Here is a 27,416-nt window from a genome sequence, read left to right on the forward strand (position 1 = left end):
GAGTAGCTATGGGAAATTAAGAGCAAAAGCTTTCTGAGATGGTGTCACTAGAAGAGAAATCCGTGTTAGGTAGGGGAAAGAATACAAGAACCCTGCAGTACAGGAACAGGGGAAGCCATCAGAGACAGAAGTCTACAGGGGCACTGAAAAATAAACAAAACGTTCCCCGGGGAAGTGTCAGAAAAGCTGCTGAGAGGCATCAGACTGAACCACAGCACCATGGAATTCCTAACTGCTTCATTTACGCTGCACAGGGGGAAATACCAGATCACAGGCACTGGCCTAGCCAGAAATTACATTTCACAGCGGCTGCCATCCAGCAAGCGTGCGGAGGTGAAGGTCAGAAGTTCACCATATTTAGAGGATTTTTAGTTCTTTAAAAGGAGAACTTTAAAAAAGTCTTTAAAAAGATCCACTTAAAATGAGCTAAAACTGCATAAGATTCTCCTCCAATCTGAACTGGTTTTGTCTGGCGTTCCAGACTGGGGCCCTATAAAGGAAGCTATGATTCCCCCTTGGCTTCTAGTCAGATTCGGACTAGAGTCCAAGAAGCTCATGGGAGCAGCGAGCTTTGGGAGACAGCACGAGGGTACCTGTGGAGCTGTTTGCAGTGGAAATCCCCTCTTACTGTTGAATCCCACTTTGATTCCCAAACCAAGGGCAGAGCTACCTCGGGTCTGTTTTTCCATCAAGGCTGCATTATGAGGAAGGGCCCTGGAGGGGGGCAAAACACACATTATTAGTCACTTTTGAGCCACGCAATAAATTGGCAGCAAATTTGCAGGTGGGGGTGTTGGGTTTTTGGGGGGTGATCAAGTCTTCAAATTATTAGATTGGGCCGGTTGCAGGAAAGATTGAACATGACACTTCACTGAAGGATTTGCCTTCTGTAGGGATGCGCCTATGGCTAGAGCAGAGAGCATGTATATATTATATCTGCTATGTCGATTATTTACATGTTCCTCAACGTTGGCTTCTAAGAAATTTTGCTCTGATACATTCTTTTAAAAATGCGAGCATGCTCATTTCCCTCCTGTGTAGGTTCCCTCCCACTATGCAGAGCTGTGTCGCAGACTATATAGAAAGTACTGCCAGGGAGCAGTGTGGGGATTCTGTTTATATTCTAACAGGGATGTGTAGATTTTGGCAAAAAGGCCTTATTGAAAAGTGCATGCTTTTGTTCAGAGGTACCAGAGGCCGGGGTTCTGTCCTTGGCAGGAGAGAGCAGAAGCCTTCTTTGCAATCCCTCCTCTGTCCACCAGGGGCCGCCTGTCAAGTAGTCATCGACTGAATGTTTTTGAGCATTTCATCGAAGGCCTCTCGGGACGGCGCCTCGGCGTTCTGGAAAGAGACCTTGATCCGGCTGTAGAATCTGAAGGATTTCAGCTCCAGCCAGATGAACCCGAAACGATCGTCATCGAAGAGAATGAAGATGCCCGGCGTTCGTTCAGGGCTGGTGAAGCCATGTCCAGCAACGAGCCCCGTGCCATAAAAACTACAGAGAGGGAAAGAAGCAGGGAAAACAACATGAAAAAGCCTCTGACTGCACCATTGTGGCAGCTTAAGATGAATTTACTGTATCAGAGCAAACCTGAGGTCCATCTAGACCAGCCACCAGTGGCTAGGACCTGATGGTTCAGAGGAAAATCAAACGACCCCAGAAAGCACCTGAGTAGATATGCCATGCTGCACAAAGGGGGGAGTTTTACCTGCTGACTTTGAAGCAATCAATCAGCTCGCGCCCCGCAGCATGAAGTGCGATTGCCTCCATCTTCACAAGCATGAGAACAATCCTACAAACACGCACCTGCTCCTTTAAGTGCAGCTACAGTATCTGACTACGCTAAGGATCGGTACATGGGAGCTAACCTAACATCCCTGCACACGAGGATTTGACTTCCATTTCAAGGATCAAACCAGACTATACAAAGGCTGATCGGCCTGGGGCATGAGACCCGTGTAACCAGGCCACATCCTGGCTGTGGAGGAAAGGTGGGTAAAGTTCAGTGCAAAGCCCTTAGCACGCAGTGGGAAGGGCACATCTGAACAGTGTGTTGCTTCTAGTTTGGAATTGGGCCTTTGTGGATTCCTGGAATGACCCGCTGCAATAGTTAGCACAGATGTTTGGCTGAGGGTCATTTCTGTTTAGATCCAGACTCTTCCCCCCACCCCTTTATTTAGCAAAGTGCCTCACTGAAGACAGCACCCCCACGATCTGAAAAGAAAGGGCTCAATCATGCTGCAAGGTGCTCTGCATCCCCACAGCTCCCATTCATTGAGGGTGCTGAGCACCTTGCAGGATTGGGCCCAAAGCGCACAAGCCCTGAAGCTGGGTCAGCGGGAAAGGGCAGCACATTCCCATGGTCTCGGGAGACAAGTGTGATGCACGGGTAGGACCCAGCTAGGGAGGATCCTGAGAAACAGGGAGAAAAGGGGCAAGTGGCTCATGGAGAAACAGAGCAATAAAGGGAAAATACAGGAGGGATTATGCCCCAAGGCACGATAAGGGCAGGATCTGCAGGGGAGGTGAGATAGGGACACAAGCCCCCCCCACCGCTCACTATCTGCCAGGAGATAAAAGGAGCAAAGGAGATTGCACTAGATGGAGCCGTAGAGGACAGAGTACTGATAAGAGATGGTAAGCTCAGACTGAGCGCTGGGGCAGGGGGGTGAAGATCACAACACATGCTTTGGGTGTCAGTGCAGAAAGGCTCTGGGGGGTTTTCACCCCTATATTTTCCCCTTGGGTTCAGGCTGGATGTCCCGTCTGGGCAGGGGAGGGGCGATGAGGGAGCAGTGCTAATAACGGGGCCTCTTTCCCGAGCAGGTCTCAGCTGCTTGCGTGGGGCAGGGCGCGTAGGAAAGGCTGATTAACCACATTCATTTACCACATCCGGCAGGTCCGGGGATAATCCTCGTTCCTTGATATGACTCCCACGGGCAGCACGAAAGGCTGCGAGGTTGGCGCCGACTCCTGGGCTGCTGCTGCCCCTGCCGCCTCAGTCCCCTCAGCCCCAGCATCGTCCTTCTGCGCAGGCTGCTCTGCTTGCTGCGAGTCACCCTGTCGGGAGCGGCCCTCCTCTTCGTCCTGCCCTTCCTCCTCCTCCTCCTCCTGCTGCTCCCGGCGCACCTGCTCCTGCACCTCCAGGACGATGCGGGAGAGCTCATTGAAGTTGCACAGGTTCTCGATGTCAGGGAGCTGGATGGGGTGCGCCAGGTCGATCTCCACCGTCTGCTGGCCAGCTGGGATATTGGGATCTCCCTGCAGCAAGGAACAGAAACCATGCTTCAGGACACTGCGGCACAGAGCTCATGCCAAAAGCTCAGACACCTGTACCGCTGCAGCTGGCTAACAAGTTTCCTTCACCCTGGCAATGCCCAGTTCCACAACAGCACCCCCCCTGCTTGTCAATTAAAAGGTCCCACCCAAATCCCAGCAGCACAAGCCCCTGGAGCTGCCTGCATCACCCCCTTGCACCTGGGATACGCCACCAAGGCCCAACCAGTATGTGGAGACTTGTTCAGAACAGATGGGACAAACTGAGTGGCTGGTGACGTGGCAGGGTAGCCCTGCAAAGTTGAAGGGGACAGTCAATTTCAGAATGGCTTTCAATCACGACCACTCCCTGCAGGGGGAAGGAAGGAGAGTTTATCAGCCTGGTCTCAGTGCATGGCTGCTAGTGTTTGGGAGGGCGGGGGGGGGGGGGAAGAAATGAGAATCTCAGATACAGGTAATCTGCTCATAACCAGATGTTCCCACAGAATGGACTGGGGGTGGGGGGAAGGTAGTCTGGATTGAAAAGCATTTCACAGGCCAGCAGCAGCTCTGCACGGTAGGATTTCGCTGCTGTGCAGGCAGAAGACAAGACAGATAGTAGCTCAGCATTCTGGAAAATCCTGGCATTGGACTATTTGCCTAGATGGCATTTCCCCAAAGGCTGAGAACAGCCAGGCTAACGAGTGTCCTCAACCCAGGAAATTGTACGTGCTCCTACAGAACAATGAATTTATTCCCACCAATCCCCCAAGTAAGTTGGCTCTGCTGTGACAAAGTTATTATACCCTTCTCTAAGTTACTTATCTGATTGCAATCACCATAGTGTCTGAGCGCCTTATTCTCACAGCATCCCAGTGCTATTATCCCCATTTTACAGATAGGAAACTGAGGAACAAGTCAGTGTAATACCCAGGCCCCTAAACCCCAACAAAATCAATGGAAGCTAGGAGCCCAAATACCTTTGAGAATCTGGGCCTTAGCGACTTGCCCAAGGTCACACAGGCCGTCTGGCCGAGCAGGTAATGGAACCAGGTCTCCCAGATCCTAGGCTTGTGCCCTAACCACTGCATCCGCCTTTCCCTACCCCCGATGATCACCTCTCACACAGATCCCCGACGCAAGGGAGAGCGAGAAGGGCTGCAGTTTACTATCCTGATTCCACGGCAGTTGGAACCCGTCGGGGAGCTCGGGAGAGAGAAAAAAACCACTCACGGTTATTTTAGTCCCTTTGGCTTTCTTCCCATGAAAACTCAGCATGACAATCTCCAAGCCGTGGCTCCCGTAAGTTCCCTTGAAGAGACCTGGCTTTAAGAGGTCGTCAGGGCTGCTAGGAGGGAGGTAGATGCGTCGGTACGTCAAGCAGTTGCTGTGGAACAGAAGCTGGTCAGGCAGTTTACAAGAGAACAACGCGATATTGATTCTTCGCCAAGAACTTAGGCTGCCCTCCACTCCCCTTGCCTGCCTTGGATCTTCTAAAGAGATTCTTTAACAAAAGGGGCAAGATCTTCACTTTCTGGCATTTTAAAAAGGACTCCACATTTTGTATAGCACACCTCCTCCTACCCCACCTCTCCCAACCCCCCTTTACCACCTCCAAAGAGTCCGTTTGGCTAAGAGATCTGTCAAATCGGCAAAGGCTGCACTTGTACCTAAGCTACAGCATGTCCACCCACCCCTATTTCTGGCGGCACTGGAGAACCCAAGGTGAGTGGAGCCTATTTAAATATCTGTTAAAGCAATTAACTTCTGATAGCTCTGAAAATGACATTTACTGCTAGTTGTTACGTTCCCAGAAGCTGGGACTGTGTAATTTGTAAATAAAACATATTTCCTGCTAAAAAATATAATCAGCAGATGGCCTGTAGGGATGGTTGATATTCACACCATTTTAAAATTCAGTAAGATACATTTATTCATGTCTGAACATTGGTGACATCAGAGCAGACCTTTTGGAAGCCTTCTCAAACCATTGCTAGCTTTGAACACTCAGCAGCTGTTGCACATCCTCTTTATCTCCTCACTGGTTGTCCCCTATGACGACAACCCATCATCATTCCTTCCATGATCATTTTTTCAGGGTTATTTTAATCTCCATGCCTGACGTAACCCAAGTACACAAGTTTGCGCCTGTTGATTTCCAAGAGGAGGGGTGGCTTCTCTCCAATAGTATTTGTATAACAAACATTTGTTTTCTCCATCCAGAAGATATGCAAGAGTCTTCGCCAGAACCATATCTCAAAAGCTTCCGTTTTCTTTTTGTCAGCAACGTTAGTTTCCCACGATTCACATCCATAGGTCGCTATTGAGAAAATTAAGCTTTTCACCAGTTAAACCTTCGTATATTGAGACACCATGGTTTTTCCAAACTTTTGTAAGGGAAGCCATTGCTGATGAGCTGTTCCTCGTTGTCTTCTGATTTCTTTGGAACAGGCTTCTTGATTGGATATGTGTGATCCCAGACATGTATATAGATTAATTCATCGAGTGCCTCCACAACTTGACTTAATCGTGCTGTCCTCGTGCATTCCATTTTTGTCAATCATGTCGATGTGCATGCATTTCATTTTCACCTCATTCAGGGATAGTCTATATTAAAAACAGACTCCAACATTCCTTGCATTCCCTCAGTGGTTGTAGCAAAGAGCACTGTGTCATCACCTCAGTGGGAGATTATACGTCCTGCACTTTTCAATGATGCGACAGATGTTCACGATTTGATCATGCGTGCCTCATCCCTCTCTGAAACCATCCTGTTGTGATGGAAATTCTGCTTTTATTCTTTGCTTTGTGCAATCCTGGATTATCTAGAGCAAAACTTGGCTTGTGTATGATAACAAGATGATACTATTCTTATTACGCTGTTATGTAATCTTTCTTTGGTAAGGGCAGAAAGATTGATTCCCTTTGTCCAGCTGTCCGGCCAATTTCTAGTCATCCACACAGCATTGCAAATTTATCACAAGATCAATACCGAGCACTCTGTCAGGCTTTCCATGGAAAGGATCCAGTATCTCTGTTTACAAGCTCCCTGTGATCTGTACAAGTCTGGTTCATAATAATTTTCTTAAATTTATCAACAAACTCGAAGTGTCTTACCTTTCTAAAAAAAACAAAACAAAAAACCCCCCGCAGTCACCAATCACTTCAACAGTTCTGCTGGTATGCTATCTACCACTGGTGCTTTCCCTGGCTTCACTTTCACATTAGCGTGCACGATTTGTTCTTCCAGGATCGATGGCTCCACCTCTATACTCCTTTCTGTTGTCCTGTATTACGAGTGGCTCTGAGGAGGGATACAGATTGGCACAATAATCTCTCCACTGGCATTTGATAACATCACCTTCAGTGAGGGTTCCACCATCATGATCTCTTATTGGGTCTGATGACAGGGAAAATTTTTTGGTAAGTCTAACCACTGTAAACATCTCTTTTGTATTCCTCTTTGTGACTCTCAACCTCTGTGCATTTTGCTCTTCTGTATTTGCTCTTGTCTCATCTAACCTGCTTTTGGAGGCATCTGCTCAGTTCTTTGTACTTGCACCTTCATTTTTCAGTCTCTAAGCCAGGGGTAGGCAACCCATAGCATGCGTGCCAAAGGCGGCACGCAAGCTGATTTTCAGTGGCACTCACACTGCTCGGGTCCTGGCCACTGGTTCAAGGGGCTCTGCATTTTAATTTAATTTTAAATTAAACTTCTTAAACATTTTAAAAACCTTATTTACTTTACACACAACAACAATTTAGTTATATATTATAGACTTATAGAAAGAGACCTTCTAAAAATGTTAAAATGTATTACTGGCACGCGAAACCTTAAATTAGAGTGAATAGATGAAGTCTCGGCACACCACTTCTGAAAGGTTGCCGACCCCTGCTCTAAGCCATTCTTTTTCACTCTACATTGTTATTCTGCCAGCTCAAACATCATCTCAGTCAGCCATGCTACGATCCAATGCTGATTTTTCAGAATATGTGCTTTGGCAACTTTGAGCATGAGTTTTCATTTTATTCCAAAGTGCGTTTGGGGTGTTCTCTTTCTCCTGTGCCAATGCCACAAACCTGTTCTAGACAGAAGTCCCGTAGTTTTCGTTGATTTTGGACAGATCCAAACGTAGTGGATCTGCCAAACGTCTGATCTTTCAAGTTTTCATTTTATGTTTGAAGCTAACAACTGACTGCCTGACCCACACGGTCTGCACTCGGGAAAGTCTTTATCCATTAGACCGTGACGCTTCCCAGGGGTTTCCAGGGCTGAGGCATCTTGCTACCACCTGCCCTTGTCTGTGCCTGCTGTGGGTCAGTTCCAACACCATCAGCCTCAGACAACACAAGCACTGCCCTCCAGGCCTCCATAGGCACTACCCTCTCTTCACAGGTCAACGAGAGACATCCACCAACCGTGAGTCCCCCAGGCATCTCCGTGCAGTGCCCCACCCTTGATGCACTGGACACTTACAGAATTCTCAGATCCTCTGTTCCCAAAAGGAACAGGACACCTCAGCTTACCAGATACACTGCAGAACTCAGCTCTGCTTCGCACATAGCACTTAGATTTGTTGGTAGCGAAAGCAAGTTTAACAAAGAACAGAGATTCAAATGTACTGGAAACAAAGGGTTACGTATAAAATACAATCATAACTTGCATACTAGAGCCTAAACTTAACTCACAAGATGCCCTGCTGTCTAACTGTGACCCTAAAGAATTGGGTTTGTTTAGTTTGGAAAAGAGAAGACTGAGAGGGGACATGATAGCAGTTTTCAGGTATCTAAAAGGGAGTCATAAGGAGGAGGGAGAAAACTTGTTCACCTTAGCCTCTGAGGATAGAACAAGAAGCAATGGGCTTAAACTGCAGCAAGGGAGGTCTAGGTTGGACATTAGGAGAAAGTTCCTAACTGTCAGGGTGGTTAAACACTGGAATAAATTGCCTAGGGAGGTTGTGGAATCTCCATCTGTGGAGATATTTAAGAGTAGGTTAGATAAATGTCTATCAGGGATGGTCTAGACAGTATTTGGTCCTGCCATGCGGGCAGGGGACTGGACTCGATGACCTCTCGAGGTCCCTTCCAGTCCTAGAATCTATGAATCTAAGAGCCACTGGCAGAGGGCCCATTGTAGTGCAACTCATATCAGGCCTGACACACTCATTACCCTCAACACATTGAAGTCATAACCAGGGCCGGCTCTGGCTTTTTTGCCGCCCCAGGCAAAAAAGCTTCCCGCCGCCCCCTGCCGGGGAGTGCGGCAGGGGAGGGCGCCGAGCCCAGCCGCGGCCCAGCTCTCCCTGGCCGGCCGGAGCGCCGGGAGGAGGGCGGAGAGCCCGGCCGCGGGCCCGCTCTCCCCGGCAGCAGGAGCACCGGGGGGAGGGCGGCCCCGCTCTCCCAGGCCGGCCGGAGCGCCGGGGGAGGGCGGTGAGCCCGCTGCGGCTCTGCTCTCCCCGGCGGCCGGAGCGCCGCGGGGAGGGTGGAGAGCCCAGTTGCGGCCCGCTCTCGGGCCTGAGTGCCGCCCCCCTCCAGGTGCCGCCCCAAGCACATGCTTGGTAGGCTGGTGCCTGGAGCCGGCCCTGGTCGTAACGTGTCTAAAAGGTGTCATGTAAGATACCACACATACACTGGTGACACGCTGGTCACAGAAAGCTTTGTGTGATGCATGTATGGGTAGTGCATGAAGAGTAATGTGAGAGAGCTGGAAATAGGTTTTTAAAATGCCTTTGGGAGGCAGTGCATACATGGAGCCTATCTAGACAAAGGAATGTGGATTCTCCTGTCTGACTGGAGGCAAAGGACAATGGAAGTTTCTTTACATATACGGTAAACAAAGCCAACAAGCGGCAGTTTAATAAGAACACCAGGGGACAAAGTCTGCACCCCAGGACAACTTCCTGGCTCTTGAGGCACAGACAATGGACTTTGGGTAATATAAAGGGAGCAATTAGACATTTGAGTTCTCTATCACTTGGGGAACAGCACCATTTTATTCTGTGAACATTGGTTCCCCTGTTCTGGAGGGCTGGAGATGCAGGTAACTTGATGTGAGTAAGAAAACTGCTTAGGCCAAGACTGAAACTTGCTAGAATTAAGCTTTAGTCACTAGAAAGCGTGCTTTATTTTGCTTTGTCTGTAACCATACCTCTCTTTTGCTCTTGCTTAGTATCACTTAAATCTCTGTCCTTTGTTAATAAACTTATTCTTGTTTTATTACAAAACCATCTCAGTGCTGTGTATTAAAGCGAAGTGTGAATCTTCAGGCGAACCTAACAGGCTGATGTGTGCTCTCTCTCTTTGGAAGCAACAAATCTAATAATTTCCATGTGTCCAGCGAGAGGGTCTGGACACTGCAGAGACACATCTCTGGGGGAACTCAGATTGTTACCTGCAAGGCAAGCAGCATCTTGAAGAGTTTGCTGGCAAGGCAGACAGGCTGGTGTGTCAGGGAGCCGATACAGCATAGTGGCAGAAAGCTCTCACTTGCTGAGGCAGAGAGGTAACAAGTCCTGGATGAAATCTCTCTTACCCAAATTCTCCTGGCTGTGATCCTTTTTTAATGAAACAACTTACCTTCTAGGTGAACGATGCAGATTGAGTCTCTTTAGCTGCAGTTATAGTCCGAAAAATCCACTGTTTTCACTTGCAAACAGGATAAACCTGCTTGTGTTTTCCTGTTTGTAATTTCCCCTGGAGACTTTGCAATCACTTGATTAGCATTTTGCTCAGAGCGTAAATATCCCCTGTAAATACTTCACAATGAAGTATACAATACTCAATGTACATGTAGACAGACTGACAGATAAACTTCTGCCTGAAAGAAACTTGTTTACCACTTCTGGGGCTGGCCCCAACTCACAGACCTTATAAAGTTGATTTCCAGCGTATGTGTACACACACCCCTTACATATTATCTGGACATACATTTCACAATGACAATGATGACCAGTGTGACACAGGCTTTCAGTAGAGACCTTACACAACACTGTGGCGAACTAGTACATAGATCCCAGACCCAGGGGATCTGTGGAAGCCTTATGCACCCAGTGTCCTCTGGTAGTCAGCACCAAGAGTTCCCCGACACAGACACTCAATCCCCTTCATTGCTGCATCGTTACCTACTCAATATCGTTGCTGGCCATACCGTCAGGTGACATCCATGTGCATAAGCGTCTAGTGTGTTGGGTGAAGATGGTGTTTGTAAGGACCAGCTGATTACAGCAGCAGAATTCAACTAAACCCCTTCCTCTCTCCTTTTGTAAACCCAGACCATTGTTTCTCACTACTACTTTATGAGAGCTTACAGCTCCAACTTTCACATTCAGGTCCCCGATCACAAGGGAGATCTCTTTGCTTGGTGTTTTAATGAGTGTCTTTCAAAGCCGTTCACAGAATCCTGTGCTGGGGACTACCTTGCTGTGGTGGGAAGGCTTGTACAATTTTAAGGTTACACAAAATCAAATGACCCAAAGCCATCTACTGGGCACACAGCTATTCCGAGTAACCGTATGGCCTATCACTGTGTCCCCCTGCTGCATCTTACCTTTCACTACGCTTACAGGAAGGGACTGTCTTACCACGTGTTTGTACACTGCTCAGTGAAACAGGGCCCAATCCAAATTAAGGTCCTGGGGCACTATCATAATCCTGGTAATGGACCTGATGAGGACTATTACATATGTTCATTTTCTGTGCAGAAAATACCACCCTCTCTACAAACACAGCAGAGGCCCCTAAAACAGGAATCTGTGGAAGGAAAAAGATCCATTCACTTGTGTTGCAGCAAGGTTATCAGCTAACCAGGAAGACTGAACCAACAAAACAGCGGTGTACTGGGCCAAGTTCAGATGCCCCTAACCCCAGCGTTAGGAAAGAGCTGGTCCCCTTACTCGTATTGGCTGGTGTAGATGAACTTCATCAAGATGAGCTCTTGCATGTGCTCATGGAAGATATCCTCCAGAGTCCGGCCCCATTCTTCCCTCAGCCACGTCCGGAATTCCTGCAGTGCACACAGAGGAGATACACGTAAAACCAACGAGCCACTCACAGACACTTTATAATTATGATGGTGCCTTAGCTGCACAGCTTCACTCTTGGCCATGCAACAGAATTCACGTAGACAGTGAGCGAGGAAAAAGCCCATGTGCCCAGCTAGTTACAGAAACAAAAATACCTATTACTTTATACAGCCCTTCCCATCCCCTGCCCTCACGGCCCTTCATGAAAGGGGAGCAGGACCACTACCCCCATATTAATGACAAAGAAACTGGGGCACAGAGTGGAAGTGACTTGTCAGACTGGGAATGGGACCCAAGTCCTTGTTGTCTCGGTCCTGCACCCCATCTCCTGGATCATGCTACATGGCGTATTGATCATCAGAAAGGAGGAAGAGTCAAAAACACTAAAAGATTGAGGAAAATAAATTCCATTGACTTGTAGTATTTGTGCTCCTAAATCCTTCATGTGCTCTGAGAAACCTCCCGAAAGTCTCAACAGCAGCTCTGAGCAATCTCTGAAAAGCTACTACTCTAAGGTGAGTTACAATTTCATGACAACAGCATCCCCACTAAAGATATCTGCCTCTCAAGTGATCTTCTGAACCTGCATTCTTTACCTTCTAAATACAGAACCTCCCGTTACCACGCTCTCTCTCACACTTACCCAACACACTGTTTCCAAAGGACTGTGCACACATTATTCATCTGCTACGGAACTGACCAAAAACTTACCTCAGCAATAGATTGGCCCTCTACCGGGAAACCCCTGGGGTAAAGGGTTGATTTTTTAGCTTCACAGATGGAACAGTTTGAAGTATGAAAACTCAGAGTCAGATTTTAACTAGATGGACTCCTAACTGAACTTCTCAGCAATGAGCATCCCTACACGGTGCAGCAGTGAACAGAGAAGCTCTCTCATGATACATCTGCTTTTTCCTCTTGACAGGCAGAGCTGCTGTATTTAATTCTATTACTCCTGCACTGCTAACTAAGGTTTTAATCCCTCGTCTCAGCAGACAGGCAGTAAAAGGAACCCCTCTTGCCATAATTACAAGAAAACGAGACACGCAAGCATGGCTGATATTTAATATCGTGCCTGTTTGTGACAGGCCCAACTTCACACAGGTCTCAGCACCCTGTGAGAGCTGTGAAGAACGTGAAGGCTGCTTGCTTTATTCCAGACTGGGCTGTCAAAACGCAACCTGAGGGGTCAGACATGGCATAGGAAGAACAAGGACACAGTGACCCAAATCTTGCCACGTGCTAAGGAGTGGGGAGCTGAGGGTTGTTTATTGTCTCGTAACCTTGGCACACAGACAGAAATGGTCCTTCACGCACTCCGTTGTGTTTGGCTATTGCAGCACATATGGTGCGGCAAAGCAACCAATAGTGCTCCAGTATTACAGAGGTCTCCCAACAAGGTGGTTGTATAGTCCGAGTACTGAGCCGGTCCAGTGAACTGGAGTCTGAAGCCAGGCCTTACCCAGTGGCCAAAGAGGTTCCTTTGGATTGTGCGATGCACAACACAAATCTGCGTGTGATGATTTTCAAGGGGCAGCCCAAGGGCCAAGTGCAGCCCGTACCTGACAGTCTCCCTGCATCAGCAGGAGGAGGATAAATTTGGTCCGCTACAAGTTTTACCCCGGGCAAATTCAAACCACAAGTTATTTCTATCCATTAGAAAACCCTCAAGGACAGAAATTGCCACTGATCAGCCAGCTTTGTTTTTCCCAATACCTGTAAAATTATACACAAGTGGGCGCCTTAGGGGTCATATCCCAGCTCCCATCATGACCACACAGATCACAAAGATTTGGGACCTGACAGTAACGCCACACCCTGCTGTGCCTCACGTGCATTTAGATGGACATGCAAGTGACAGACTCTTTCCAGCCAGGCTGGAAGGGACGCTGTTACCTCCTGCCTTCCTCCTGACATTCGATGGTGATCTGTCTGGTTGCACTTCGTGGAGAATTCGTCCTTCTTTACGATCTGCAGTTATTGGGGAGAGTCGGTGAGCTCAAGTTAGCAGCAGGCTGATGTAACAGCGTAACAAAGGCTGCCTCAAACAGAATCCTAACACGACACGCTGGACGGCAAGGTTTACGCAGTTTGCCAGCCCCTCCTGGCTGCAATGACAAGGCAGCGGGACTCGATAGGTGACCGCTAAAGATAACGGAGGTCAAGTGCTTCAGCCTCTTAATGCAGCAGCTCCATGCTCTGAGGAAAGGGAGCGAGTGGGCGTCATTCCAAGGGAGAATCCCAATGTCAAGCTGCCTTCTGCAATTGAGCCTCGTTTCAAGAAGCAGGATCTCCCTCGAGTTTGTTCCTTATACATCCCACCTACCCCATGGCTTATCCCAAGTACCCTCCCCAAGGCCCCTACAGGGGATGACTGGTCACAGTGCCTACTTGGACACGTCAGTGCATGGGACCATTTTTATACACCCCTTCCCTTGACTGCCCGATGCTGGCTGATCCATCCTCACCAATGCAGGGGCACCAGCTGAAAGCAAGGCCTCAATGTGCGACCAGCCTAGAGATCAGAACTGACCAGGAGATGGTCTAAACCAGTGGCTCTCAACTTTTCCAGACTACTGTTCCCCTTTCAGGCGTCTGATTTGTCTTGCGTATCCCCAAGTTTCACCTCACTTAAAAACTCCTTGCTTACAAAATCAGTCATAAAAATGCAAAAAAGTCTCACAGCACACTATTGCTTACTTTCTCATTTTTACCACAGAATTAGAAATCAATTGGAATGTAAATATTGTAGTTACATTTCAGTGTATAGTATATAGAGCAGTATAAAAAAAAGTCATTGTCGGTCTGAAATTTTAGTTTGTGCTGACTTTGCTAGCGTTTTTTATGTAGCTTTTTGTAAGACTAGATGAGTTGAAGTATCCCCTGGGGTACGCGTACCCCTGGTTGAGAACCACTGGCCTAAACGATCCCTTGCGGTCACTAAAGGAAAGCCGATTGAGAGATGGACAGAGAAAAGCCTTTCGCGTGACCCATCACGGTAGTGATGTCACATTCTCTACCACTGGGTACTTTTGTTTACAGGCCCGTGGAATACAAACTCTTCCTCAGCGTGCGGTGCCCAGGTTAAGCAGCCAGACTCACCTGTGTGTGGGGAGGGGAGAGAGGCACAGGCTGGAGCTCACCTGGATATGGCCATTGTGGGGCCCCTTGTGGCCGTACATACACTCGACAGTCGCACTTTTCCTCTCCATTAAGTGAATCCGGAAAAGGGGCTTGAACCTCATTGGGTCATCCACGTGAGGGTCATGAGGGGGTAAGTACATCCAGCCAATGATAAACAAGCCATCTACCTGTGAAGAGGTGGAAGAAGCAAATGGAGTCAATGCTCCCCCGTCTTCATTCATTGGGCAGCAGCTGTTGCCTCAGCCCCAGAACCTCTCCAGTTAGGGAGTAAGGTGGCTCTCCCCCAAGGCACTGAGGAGCTGTTCTCAACAATCAGATGCATTTCCAGTGCTAGACAGCTGCCTTCCGGTGCCCAGATCCCAGCCCAAATAGACACAGTGCAGCCTCTGTGAGGGGGAAGAACCACCCTTTATAGGGCTTTGTTTCATGGGATAAGCATTCACGTCTATTACTGCAAGCAGCTTGGTGCCAGATACGCATTGGGCTCTGGAGAGCGAGATTATGCTGAGGCTAGTCAAGCGCTGATTGGTTTGTGACGAGCTCATGCTGCCAGTGATTCTCTTACAGGGAGGACTTCTAGTCTCCATAATTATGTCTGGCTTTTGGATGATGAATTGTTGTGCGCTATTACTCACTGCCAGTAAGGAAAGCAATGATCCCCTTCACTTGCTAAGACGCGTGAAAGAGCCAGCCTTTCTTCCCCCCTCTCTTCCTGCAAACCTCATCGAATCCTCACCCCACAAAGGGAAAGCGGCTTTGAAGAGCAAGTATTCTGTAATGGAGATTTCTCCCGAAGACATAAGGAGAGATCGGCACTGCGGTCTCTCTTCACAAGCTAGCCGTAGTGAACAACTAAACCGGTGGAACTCCTTGCCAGGGAATGTTGTGATGGCAAAAAAACATAACTGGGTTCAAAAAAAAGAACTAGATAAGTTCATGGAGGATCGGTCCATTGAGGGCTATTAGCCAAGATGGTCAGGGATGCAACCCCATGCTTGGGGCGACCCTAAATATCTGACTGCCAGAAGCCATGAGTGAGAGACGGGGTGGATCACTCCGTAACTGCCCTCCCCCTGTACACTCCCCGTGGAGCTCTGGTACGGTCACACTGCTGCAGCCAGATGCCCTTGATATCAGGTTCTGGAACACACATTTCTACAAGAGAGGCTTGGGGTCAAAGCTTAACAAACTCAATGGGTTTAGTATGTTAAGCCGGCCAACCCATGATCCTTGGTGCAGAGGTGCCGGAGAATATCAGAGGGCATCAGGCAAGCCTCTCTCCTCAGCCTCTCAGAGTAATCCCAATAATCCTAAATCCAGAGAGGCAAAGGCCATTCAGCAGCTCTTCTGCTTCTCTAGACTTGGTCTCACTGTGGTCCTAACCCAAAGCTCATTGAAGTCAGTGGAAACATTCCCACTGAATTCAGTGGCTTTGGATCAGCCCCGCTGTCAGTATCATGTCTGACGTACTGCTCTTCAGGGACTAGTCACTATGCAGGTAAACGTATCAAATACTGTGGCAACGAGGCTATGAGGCAGCCAAGTGACCTGCATATGCAGCGTCTTTACCAAACTCTTCCTAATGCAACGCAGTGAATGCCAACTTATGCCAAAAGGCAGAAACATAAAAGTTTTAAAGGAGCTTGTATGAAATTGTTGCCAGAAGCTGATGCAACAAACCTCAGGGACATCTCTGTACTCACCACCACGTTCAGCAGTCCCCCGTACGGCCCAATGTCTGGCTGCCACAGTCCCAAGATGTGTCGGTATCGGTGCAGCACTAGGGAATAGGAGACAAAGCAAGACATTTCACAATGAACGCAGCAAGAGGGATTTGAGGGGAGATGAGGAGGCTGCCATAAAACTACACAGATTGTTGACCGACACCCCCTCAAACAGGGTCCTTTCTGGGGTTGGGAGAGAGAATCCCAGTTCTCCCAAACCCAGTGAGAGGGGCCAATTCTGAAAACTTTCAAAAAGCTGTTACATGAAGCCGACTGCAAACGCACACTATTCTCCTGCACAGCTTCACGCCCGGCCGGGAGCAGTGGCAAGAGCTAGCTTTTCAAGGATTTACGAAGGCAGAGATCCAAGGATCCAACTAGCAAATAACTTTCCATCAGAAAATCCTCTCATTGAGATCTGTCGATAGGCATCACATGCTCTGCTTGGAGCCTACAAGTGCAGACTATCCACCTCCCTGACCACAAGATGTTCTCGACACCAGAAACCTCCGATTTCATAGAGGCGTGAATGCGGGGGGATCTGAAACTTATAAGTACGGGAGAGCAGGGAAAGCAAACAGCGTTTGCTTTAAGAGACCATCCCCTTCTTGTCCTACCAGACAGACGCACTCCCCTGCCTCCACTTAAGCACCTGATCCTCGTCGGATTCAGCCATTAAGATGGCAGCACACATGCCCCATAGTTCCTGAGCACAGCATCCAGAAGACGGTGTCATTACAGATTCAACACATACAGAGGACCTTGGAGAAATCTCAATAGGTTACTGCATTTCAACATTTCCTCAAAGCTGCTCCCAAGCATCGTGTACTGGAGCATATCTTGTACTTTGGATCCTCATCTCAGAGCTAGTTAAGATTTAAAGCCTACCGAAAAAGGGGGCAGAAGTAGGAAAGTTTTCCACAAACTGCAAACACAAGTGATTCTTTGAACACTGATACATACAGCCTGCTGCAGACAGGAGTCATAAGGAACTGAAGGTATCCACTACATCATATGCCTGCCTTCCGTAGAGAATACAGATCTGTTCATCTCAGATTCTAAAGATAAGCAACAGCTGACCCATAATATGAGAGTATATTTAATGGCCTGACGTGAACAAAGGACTGGAAGGGACCTCCTGGGTCACCTCGTCCACCCCTCTCCATCGCAGGCAGCGGTGCCATCGTAGGAGTAGAGAGGTTATTTTACCTCTGTATTTGGCACTGGTATGGCCACAGCTGGAATCCTGCATCAAGTTCTGGTGTTCACAATTGAAGGATGTTGATAAACTGGAGAGGGTTCAGAGAAGAGCCATGAGAATGATTAAGGGATTAGAAAACCTGCCTGATAGTGATAGACTCAAGGAGCTCAACCTGTGTGGCTTAACAAAGAGAAGGTTAAGGGGTGACTTGATCTGTAAGTATCTACATGGGAAACAAATATTTTATAATGGGCTCTTCAGCCTAGCAGAGGAAGGTCTAACATGATCCAATGGCTGGAAGTTGAAGCTAGACAAATTCAGACTGGCAGTTTTTAATTTACCTAGGCCAGACTGAGCTGGAGTGAATCCTGTTACTGGAAGAGTTTAAGCCCAACGTGGACGTGTTAAAAAGTAACTGTATAGAACTAAACAAGAATATTTTCATTATTTAAATGCCAAAGCAAAGAGCCATATCTGGGATCAAGGACACTGCCGAGGGCTGTTTAAATCCCAAACAGCCCCATGGCTAGGGAAGAACTGGAAAGTGACACAGGAGAAACGAGAAATAGGAATGATTGGCCCAATGTCACTCAGCCCATGGAGTCAAGCGCAAATAGCAAACTGCATGAAGGATACAAAGTGGATCCGATTTAAAATAGTCTAAGGGCAGTTACTATGCACATACCATTTAATACACAAGAAACCCCACTCACTGATACCTGCCTCCTCCACCCTGTTTGTGTTCCCAGCTGATAAATGCCAGTGGCTTTTAAGATTAGAATTGAAAACCTGACAGCTGCTGAACGCAGGCAGCACTGAACTGGAGGAAGAAAAGCTCTTCCATTAGAACCATCTTCCGGGTTAATGCTACAAATAACAGACTTGTCTTAATGCCAGACTTTTAAATACAAGAAAGTGCCTGTCCGAAAGAGGAGAGACTTGTACTGAACAGGGTTCATAAACTCCGTTTCTGGGTAATCAGCCAGCTACAGATTAGTTCAAGGAAGGCCATGTTTGCTTAGGGAAAGTGGCTGAGTCATAGCAACATTCAGATCAGTGAGTCTGACACAATCACCCTTGAACTTGGATTAAAATCTGTTCAGCCTTCCAACGGCAGGCGAATCTAACCGAGCAGTCAGAGGCTTAGATGCCCTTCTCTCGCCAATAACGTGAAGAACTTTTTAACAGCTGTTCAGAGCCAGAAAACTCCCTAATCAGCTGAATGGGAATAGACTGTTCCCAGAGAGAACCTGCAACCTGAGCAGCATTGAAAGTTAACTGCAGTCTCCACACCCTCTCCCTGGAACTTTCCAACAACCCCCTTTGGAGGCAGGCAAAGTGTCTCGGTGGAGAGCGGATGGTCTGCATGGGGGGGGGGGGGGGCGCTTTGTATTTTTTAAAAGGAAGTCTCCAGGAAAATGCTAACCTTTGGGCTTCCTACCGTGATGGCTTCATTGCAGATTTTGAGTAGCGCTGCAATGCCTGAGCCTGTCAGCTCAGCAGGTGCATTCCCTGCAGTCAAGACCTGGTTAGTTACAGCTCTGACTCCGACAAATGAGGGAGATTAGGGATGAGCCTGCCAGCTCTCTCCCAATTCTGATGGAAGAACCATACCTCTCTCCTTTCCAATGGGCTCCCCTCCTCTCTTTGTGCCTCCGAAGAGCTGGGGGAGATAGAGATGCTCCCTAAGAAGGGGTCCCTTTGGGATATAGGCCCCTCTCCCCATCAAGGGGCTCTGTGTAAGGATTTCCTTCTGGTTGTCCTGGGCCAGGGTCAGCTTTTCTGGCTCCAATGCATGCTGCCCCTGGTCAGGAGAGGTTACCTCCAGTAGGGTGATGGATGTGTCCAGTCTCAGCAGCTCATTCAGGTAGCCAACAATGGATGGCCAATTAGCATCAACTGTGGCAATGTCTGCAACAGAGGGCTTGTCCACACAGGGACACTATTGTGAAGTGAGCTGGAGTGAGAGTTTAAAGCAGGATAGCTATTCCCTCATGTAGACAAACCCACGGATGCATCTGCTGGAAACTGACCATGACCCACCATTCACAGGACGTCAGGCAGCCATCAGATAAGAAGCCATTTGAAAAAGGGATTGTATTCAGTCAGGGAAGGGGCAGGAGGAGGCACAGTCCCCCAACTCCCTTAGGAGGGAGTTTGCTTTGGTAAGCTCCAATATCAGCGTTATCCAGCTATTATGAGATAAGAGAAATATAGAGAATGCTACTGAGTCCATCCCATGCAATTCAACCAAGCGAGATCTACGCAGCTGGGGCATGCCCCAGAGAACAGCACAGCGATGCTGTTATAGCCCTGGAGATATTCTTCAGAAGGGGATGGGGACCACTTCAGATGCCATGAACGCTAACTAAATATTCTCTCATCACCAGCATCTGGCTTCTACCACCTGGTGACTTTAAACACAAATACTAGGTCCTGGAGTTTTCTGTGAAATCTGCAATCTCCAGAGCAAGGGGAGTTGGGAATGAATGAAAGGAAGCTAAATCAATGACCCGTCACAGCTGTGTCTGCAGTTCTTTAAGTCTCACCTACAGAGGAAACAGGCATCAGACGTCGGTCATTTGGGAGGGTGGGGGAACAACCAAGAAGTTCACCATTGGGGAAACAGCCTGAAATGCAACTTCAGAGCTGCTGAAAACGACACACTCGCTAGATCAGTTATTCACTAAATCAGTAAAGCAATTCGGATTCCTGCTGGGCAGCTTGGTGTCCCCGTTTCACTTCATTCCAGGTGGAGACCTGGGCTGGTGGGTGCATCAGAGGGTCCAACTCAGACATGATGACCATAGGTTCCTGTTATGAAACAGTCACTGCTTGCCAGGCTACTTCACTCATCTTAGCTCACGCTGAAGTCATCAGCTCCAGGGCTGCTTCAAACCCTCGTAGGCTGAAACCCAATGGCTGCCTTTAAGGCTTTAGTGCAGGTGAGTCCATAGCATCCACACCACATGTTAGCACATGCCATGAAACCGCACTCCCAAGCGCCAGTGAGTTAGTAACTCCATCCTGCATTACCCTCCTCTGCAAAATAACCATGCTATCACCCCCACACTGATAGCAGAGGTGGCTTTAGACATACCCCCCAGGACAAAGCAAAACTGGTTTCTCTCACTCAATTTCATTCATTAGATCAAAGTCCCACCATGTTCCAGACCCAGAGCATTAGACCCTCGGGCCTTGCTATTCTTCCCTTAACCATGATGAGAGTTACGTACACTCATGGAGAAAGGACTCTTTGTTGGGCGTAGCTGCTCCATTGGAGATGTACATCACAGGCTCTGAAATACTATGGAGACCTGCTCTCTTTAGAGCTGTTCGCAGCGCAGGGCACAGAAAGGTATTCTGGCATACTGGGAAGTGTGCTAACAGAGCAGATAGTACTGGGACTCTCAAATTTTGCAACAATAAAGGCTGAATTGGTAGTTTTCCGATAGCACAAGGATGGCACTTGATTTGGATAAAGTGACATAGATCACATCATTCAGAGCAAGTCTGAGTGTGGTAAGCAGGAGCCTACAATCTCTGTAGATCTATTCAGGTTCTTATACTGCATCCCTCATCATGGTATCGGAACACTCTCTCCATTGAAAGCAAAGGTGGCCATGGACTAACTAGGCTTAGCAAAATACCGGGGGGTGGGTTCGTTTTGTTTTTTTGTTTGTCTTTTTTACAGTTTTGACTGTTATCAATATTTTTAAGCTTTTTATTTGTATCTGTTTAAATTTTCACAACCGTGCAAAATTTTGGGTTTTAAGCATTTTTCATCAAGTTAAATTTTCACAGTCACAGGAAATTATGGGGAGGTCGGACAATCTTTATTTAATGACAACAGATGTTGAGATTCAAAAAGCTACACTGCAAGTTAACACACAAAATGTTAACATCACATGTCAAAATATACAGAGTAAATACCCTTCAGTCAAACTCTAAGAAATTCTCAAGCAACCTTTTGTCTTACTTTGCCTATCTGTAAATTTCTATCAGCATCATTGGAAATATTTTTTCATTGGTTTGCATGCGGCTGGTAGATCATTTACTGATAAAACACCAACCTTTCCAAGCCTAACTACAGCACAGAACTCGGGGTTATGTTTGGACTGCAGGCTGCACTAGAAGGCGCCAAGGTAAAGGTGATCCCTAATGTACTGCCTGTGAGCCAACCACAGCTGATTACTACAGGGTCACTCGGTATTTTCAGGTTTCAGAGGGGTAGCCGTGTTAGTGTGTATCAGCAAAAACAACGAGGAGTCCTTGTGGCACCTTAGAGGCTAACAAATTTATTTGGGCATAAGCTTTCGTGGACTAAAACCCACTTCATCAGATGCATGGAGTGGAAGATACAGTAGGAAGATATATATACACAGTACATGAAAAGATGGGAGTTGCCTTACCAAGTGGGGGGTCCGTTCTAACGAGACAATTCAATTAAAGTGGAAGTGGGCTATTATCAACAGGAGGAAAAACCACTTTTATAGTGGTAATCAGGGTGGCCCATTTCAAACAGTTGACAAGAAAGTGAGAGTAACAGTAGGGGGAAATTAGCATGGGGAAATTAGTATTTAGTTTCTGTAGTGACCCATCCATTCCCAATGCCTACTGTATTTTCCACTCCGTGCATCTGATGAAGTGGGTTTTAGCCCATGAAAGCTTATGCCCAAATAAATTTGTTAGTCTCTAAGGTGCCACAAGGACTCCTCGTTGTTTTTTCAGTATTTTCACTAAGCTACATGCACCCAAGGAAACTCGAGTTTAAAGGTCCCATGAGCAGCGGGATCATGGGGCTTTCTAGCATAATTTTGATTCCTAAACAGGTTCAGATTTTCAGGGTGTACGTAAGCGGAGACCCCCAGCGCTCATTCACACACCGGCAGAGTTCACATTCTATCAAGGTTACATTTCAGGATCTCTCCCTACAGGAGGAGGATAGGTTGATCAATGGCTATTAGGCAAGATGGTCTGGGATGCAAACCCACGCTCTGAGTCCCTAAACCTCTGATTGCCAGAAGCTGGGACTGGATGACAGAGGATGGATCACTCAATTGCCCTGTTCCATTCATTCCCTTTGAAGCATTTGGCACTGGGCACTGTCCAAAGACAGGAAAGTGGGCTAGATAGTGTCATTGTATGACCCAGTATAGCCGTTCTTATGAAACTTCCCTTTGTTAGGATTAAATAAAAATCCTGAAGTCCAGAGTGCTTTTTATTTTATTGGGGGGAGGGAGCAAGAAGGAATTCCCCTCTGTAAATGACATGCCTCCAGCAGTGATTCCTGGGCTGCTGAAGTCCAGTGATCTCCCCCTTAGATATCAGAGAGAGGGGACTACAGTTCAGAGAAATCTATGGGAAACTTTCACTTAGACTCAGCCAGAGGGACAAATAAAGGGGATGTCTCTGCCCACACCCAAGAAAAAGCTAACTGATAACACTCATATTCCTAGTTTTGTCTATCTAGGGAAGTGGTTCTCAGCTTGCGGACCAGTCAGCACACAGCTGTGGCCCATGTGACATCCTCAGGGCCATATAGGTAGTATTGGATGCGGCCCACAATGGTAAATAGGTTGAGAACCGTGGATCTAGAGCCTATTAGGGTCATTTCTGGAGCTGGATGGAGTTGGTCCCAAGAGCAATGCAAGCAGCTCTCCTCCTTCCCCTAATGGCAAGCTGGAATGTGTTACCTCCACAGTACACTCAAGCCCACTGCCCTGGAAAGCATTTGCTACCTGTGCCTAGTTAGTTTCCACCAGTGCCAACCCTGGATAGGATGCTCTCCTAACTCCAAGCACTTCACCAGAGGGGTGAGTGCTATTATCCCTATGTTACAACTACCTAAGGTGTCACCTTAGAGGGTCAGAACAAAGTGCATGAGAACCAAGTCATGGGAAAGCCTGGATGACAGCTCTCCTTATTCTGCCCCCGAGGTAGTTGCTCGCAGTAACTTCACACGCCATGCAGCGCCTCGTGTGTGCTCAGTGCAGAAAGCGTTGGCTAATGGGAGGTACGTACGGCAGGTGTAAACATCTCTGTACTCCATGTGTTCGTAGTCGGGAAGGATTTTCATAAAACGCCCCGACTTCACTCGTGGATTTATACCTGGACAGACACAGCAGGGTAAGTACCAGAGAAGTTGATTCCCCTCTGACCATCACATAACGTTAATCTGAACCAACCAGACAGGAAGGTCAAGTCCCTTGTTGACTTAAGGCACACTTCTTCAGCCCCCAGCCCAAATCAGCCACTCAGAAGAATTCGGCACATTTTATGATTCCCTCATAAGTTATCGATGTCACCGAACAAATTCCGAGTGAAGTCTGAGCTTATCGTAGGGTAGGTCTATACTTACCTCCGGGTCCGGCGGTAAGCAATTGATCTTCTGGGATCGATCCCAGAAGTGCTCGCCGTCGACGCCGGTACTCCAGCTCGGCGAGAGGAGTACACGGCATCGACGGGGGAGCCTGCCTGCCGCGTCTGGACCCGCGGTAAGTTCGAACTAAGGTACTTCGACTTCAGCTACGTTAATAACGTAGCTGAAGTTGCGTACCTTAGTTCGAAGTGGGGGGTTAGTGTGGACCAGGCCTCAGTCTACGCAAGACAAGAGCAACCAAAGGCTTTTTGCTCTTTTCACTCTTCAATCCAGCTAATTGTTTTCAAAACGCCATCTAGCATCGGTTTCATTATGCCCTCTAAGATCTTGGGTTTGGCTTTATTCCCCATTGTCTTAGTGTAGCATGTAGAATAGAACAAACATTCATTGTTTGCACCTTCAAGCCTGAATTCTGCCAAGAGTTCCAAATAAATGTTGCTGAAACTAAAGAGTTCTGCATGACACTAGAGACTGAGGACACACCGCCGGGCAAGCCTTTCAGGAAAGCTGAGCAGGAAAGTACCAGTAGGTTTGTAAACAGAGATGTTTGTTGAATCTAAACTGATGGCAAGCCAAGGATTTCATATCCCTGCAAACCAGGGTAAGGTTCAGGAAAGGAGGAATGAGCTGACAAATGTTCTGACTCTGCAGAAGTCTGGAGAAATGCACAGGTCAGGATTCAGATGTGTGGTAAGAGATTCTTTATTTACAAATGGAATAGAGTCTATGGCATGCTTTCTACAGGGAAAACACTATGTTCTACGGTGCTAAATGCTCACCAGGGACCTATTGCAGTGGAAGGAGACTAAAGATGTTAAACATATTAAGAGGCACTTTGAAGTGTAAAGAAGCAGTGGGAAAAGTTGCAAAAACAGGACCATATCAGGTACATGATTAATAGATAATTTGTAACTATACCACCATTCTGGCTATGATGAAAGCCACACTGCACAGCAAAGAAGGGTCTGACGTGACTGAGGTTTCCTTACAGACATTTTCAAAGCATTGCATACACTCGAGTTCCCCTGCATGGTCTCCCAGGGAGGTAAGTGGTACCATTCCCATTTTACAGATAGGGTAACTGAAGCATGGGAAGGTGAAGTTACTTGGGTCAAGGCCACACAGCAATGGTCTCAGAGCTGGGATCAGAATTCAGGATTCCGGGCTCCCAACACGAGGTTCAATGCACCAGGCCACCACCGCCTCTGACAGTCAGATAAAGCACAAGGTCCATTTGCAAGGAGCCAGACATCCTGGGGCCAGCAAAGCGCACTCAGGACTCTCACTCTGGTGACCTACGAAGACAAACGCTTTCATTTTTAACAAGCTGAGCCCTGCTTCTTGTAAAGGGCCGCGGGACCGTAGACCAACCACTGGAGCCAATGGTTTGTCACTGCTGATTTCCTAAAGATCCTGGGTTGTTCCATCCCCTGCTAGACCGATTCAGCATCAGCCTTTGGGACGCAGGAAACGCCTGGCTCCCAAGGACAGATCAATTCACTACTGCGGGGCTTGTGTCATCCAGGCTGCTGCCGGGGCTGTCGCAAGTGCTCTCCCAGCTGGTACCTGCATCTGAACCAGCTCCTGTGATAAACAGCCAATGTAGCCTCTGACCCGTTAGCACGAGAGGCAGCTTGATCTTGCTAAGCAGGGGACTCCTATATTCAAATGCCAGTTTGGGGTCAAATCCCTAATCTGCCTGTTCTCCCCCACCCCCTGTAAAATGGGGATGAAACTCCCCTACCTCCCAGGGGGCTTGTGCTGACCACGGAATTTGTGTTTGTAAAGCACACACATGCAAATGGCAACATTCATCATAACGCATGGGCTGCGGCTGCTTATTTGGAGAGGTGTCCTGGAGACGAGTTGTGACGCTGTATGGAATCTGGGGGACACTCGAGGATATTATGAATATCATTATAAAAGTGTAATGAGTTAGGCCATGTAAGGTATCTGCAAAAATGTTATAATTTGCCAAATATGATCATCTCATGTATGTGTTTGTATTATGAGTTATAGATAAATACGTCTGTCTGTTTTTCAAACTTGTGCTACACTTTGGGTGACACCCCCAGACAGTTTGGCATCAGCACTGCCTAGCCTGCTTGATGGCCCATTAAGGACCATTGGCTATACAACTGACCCATTGAGAGACGGCAGATACACCTTATGACTCAGCAAGGCACACAGGGACATGCCTATGGACAGAACTCTAAAGCTTTTAAGCCATGTGCTGGGCAGCTTGTGTTTGAAACAAAGAAAGCACAGGCCGCATGGCAAAAGACTATAAAGGGCAGCTGCATCTTCTCCATGTCCTCAATCGTGTTTCTTACCTCTGGAGGAACTTTGCTACAAACTGACACTCTGAACAAAGGACTGAATGACCCATCCAAGCTGTGGATGTGTTCCAGAGGGACTTGCAAGCCAGCAAAGTCACCAATACTGCTAGGAACCTGATATATGGACTTTGAAGTCTTTGGATGTATGTGACTGTTTTACCATTTAACATCTCTCTTCTTTCTTTTTTCTTTATAATAAACCTTTAGTTTTCGACACTAAAGGATTGGCTGGCAGAGTGGTATTTTGGGTAAGATCCAAACCTATACTGACCTGGTAACATGGCTGACCCTTTGGGGCGAGAAGAACATTCTGTATATGTGAGCAGAGTTATTTTAAATAACTTCTCACTGAACCGGACCTAGGTGGTGATTGGGAGCCAGAGAACTGGAATGCAATAAAGGGGGCGGTGTGATTTCTTTTTTGCTTCTTGATAACCTGTGTGGAGGATGAGAAGCACAGTTTGAGACTGGTTGGGGAGTTTAACTTCAGTGTTACCCACCAGTCTTGGGAATATCTGCTCTCCCTTTTGCAGCCTGCTCTGACCTTGGCATTTCCAGTGAGGGCTGCCCCAGGCACCACGGATCACACAAGTGTTGGCACTTCTGTATAGACCCAGGACAGTCGGGTCCCCTTTCTCCTGCATGAGGTGGTTTGGAATGTAGGGGGCAGGGTGACGAGAGTAAAGGAACAGATAACCTCCCCATCCCCCTCTGTGTGTGTCAAGTTGCAATAGGTGTTCCACAGAGAATCACTGCCCTGACCTTCCCCTAAGGGGAAGCCCAGGCACAGTAGAGTGATGGTGGACAGAAACTGCTTACACTGGGGGAAAGGAGTGGAACATTGTTTCAGAGGACTATACAAAGATAAAGCCTGCTCTGATGAATACAAGTTACCCACTGGCCAGAAAGGGGCAAACCAAACAGTTGAGGATACTTTTAAAATACTACTGACAGATTAAAAACTGTCCTCAGATTTAGGTGAGCGGTTACCAGTTGCTAAACACGCTAGCCACAAACTAATAGCTATTTCCAGAAACCCTCAGACTCTGTGGTTTCTTCCAATCAAAGGGGTATTGAGAGGCAACAGCAATTCTTGATATCTGTCTGGCATTAAAGCGCTGTGGTAGTCAAACTCGTTACAGCTTTAGAGATGAAATCTCTGCCACGAAATACAGAGTCTGTTTCAAATACCCAGGGTAAAGATTCAGTGCAAATTCACTTTTAAAAATGGAACTAAACAAGAACAGGAGCATACAGACCTGCACTGACTTCACTACTTACGTTTGGCATAGACATCTCGACAGGACACTCCTGTGATCTCCAGTTTCCGTAAGTTCTCACAGACGCCA

General features: G+C 47.6%; 1 protein-coding gene across 1 annotated transcript; it reads right to left on the reverse strand.

Annotated features, from left to right (window-relative positions):
• Nucleotides 1-226: 226 nt before the first annotated feature.
• LOC112104676 (F-box only protein 31) lies at nucleotides 227-27,416 on the reverse strand. Its single transcript, XM_024197139.3, has 9 exons — nucleotides 27,349-27,416; nucleotides 23,371-23,457; nucleotides 16,125-16,201; nucleotides 14,421-14,588; nucleotides 13,174-13,248; nucleotides 11,149-11,258; nucleotides 4,490-4,643; nucleotides 2,889-3,262; nucleotides 227-1,495 (listed from the first exon to the last, which is right to left on the reverse strand). Exons 2-9 carry the CDS (start codon nucleotides 23,423-23,425, stop codon nucleotides 1,273-1,275), a joined length of 1,236 nt encoding a protein of 411 aa, XP_024052907.1. The 5' UTR covers nucleotides 23,426-23,457; nucleotides 27,349-27,416; the 3' UTR covers nucleotides 227-1,272.

Source organism: Terrapene carolina, unplaced genomic scaffold (assembly GCF_002925995.2).
Source record: "Terrapene carolina triunguis isolate 2854851 unplaced genomic scaffold, T_m_triunguis-2.0 Scaffold33911, whole genome shotgun sequence".
Taxonomy (NCBI): Eukaryota; Metazoa; Chordata; order Testudines; family Emydidae; genus Terrapene; species Terrapene triunguis.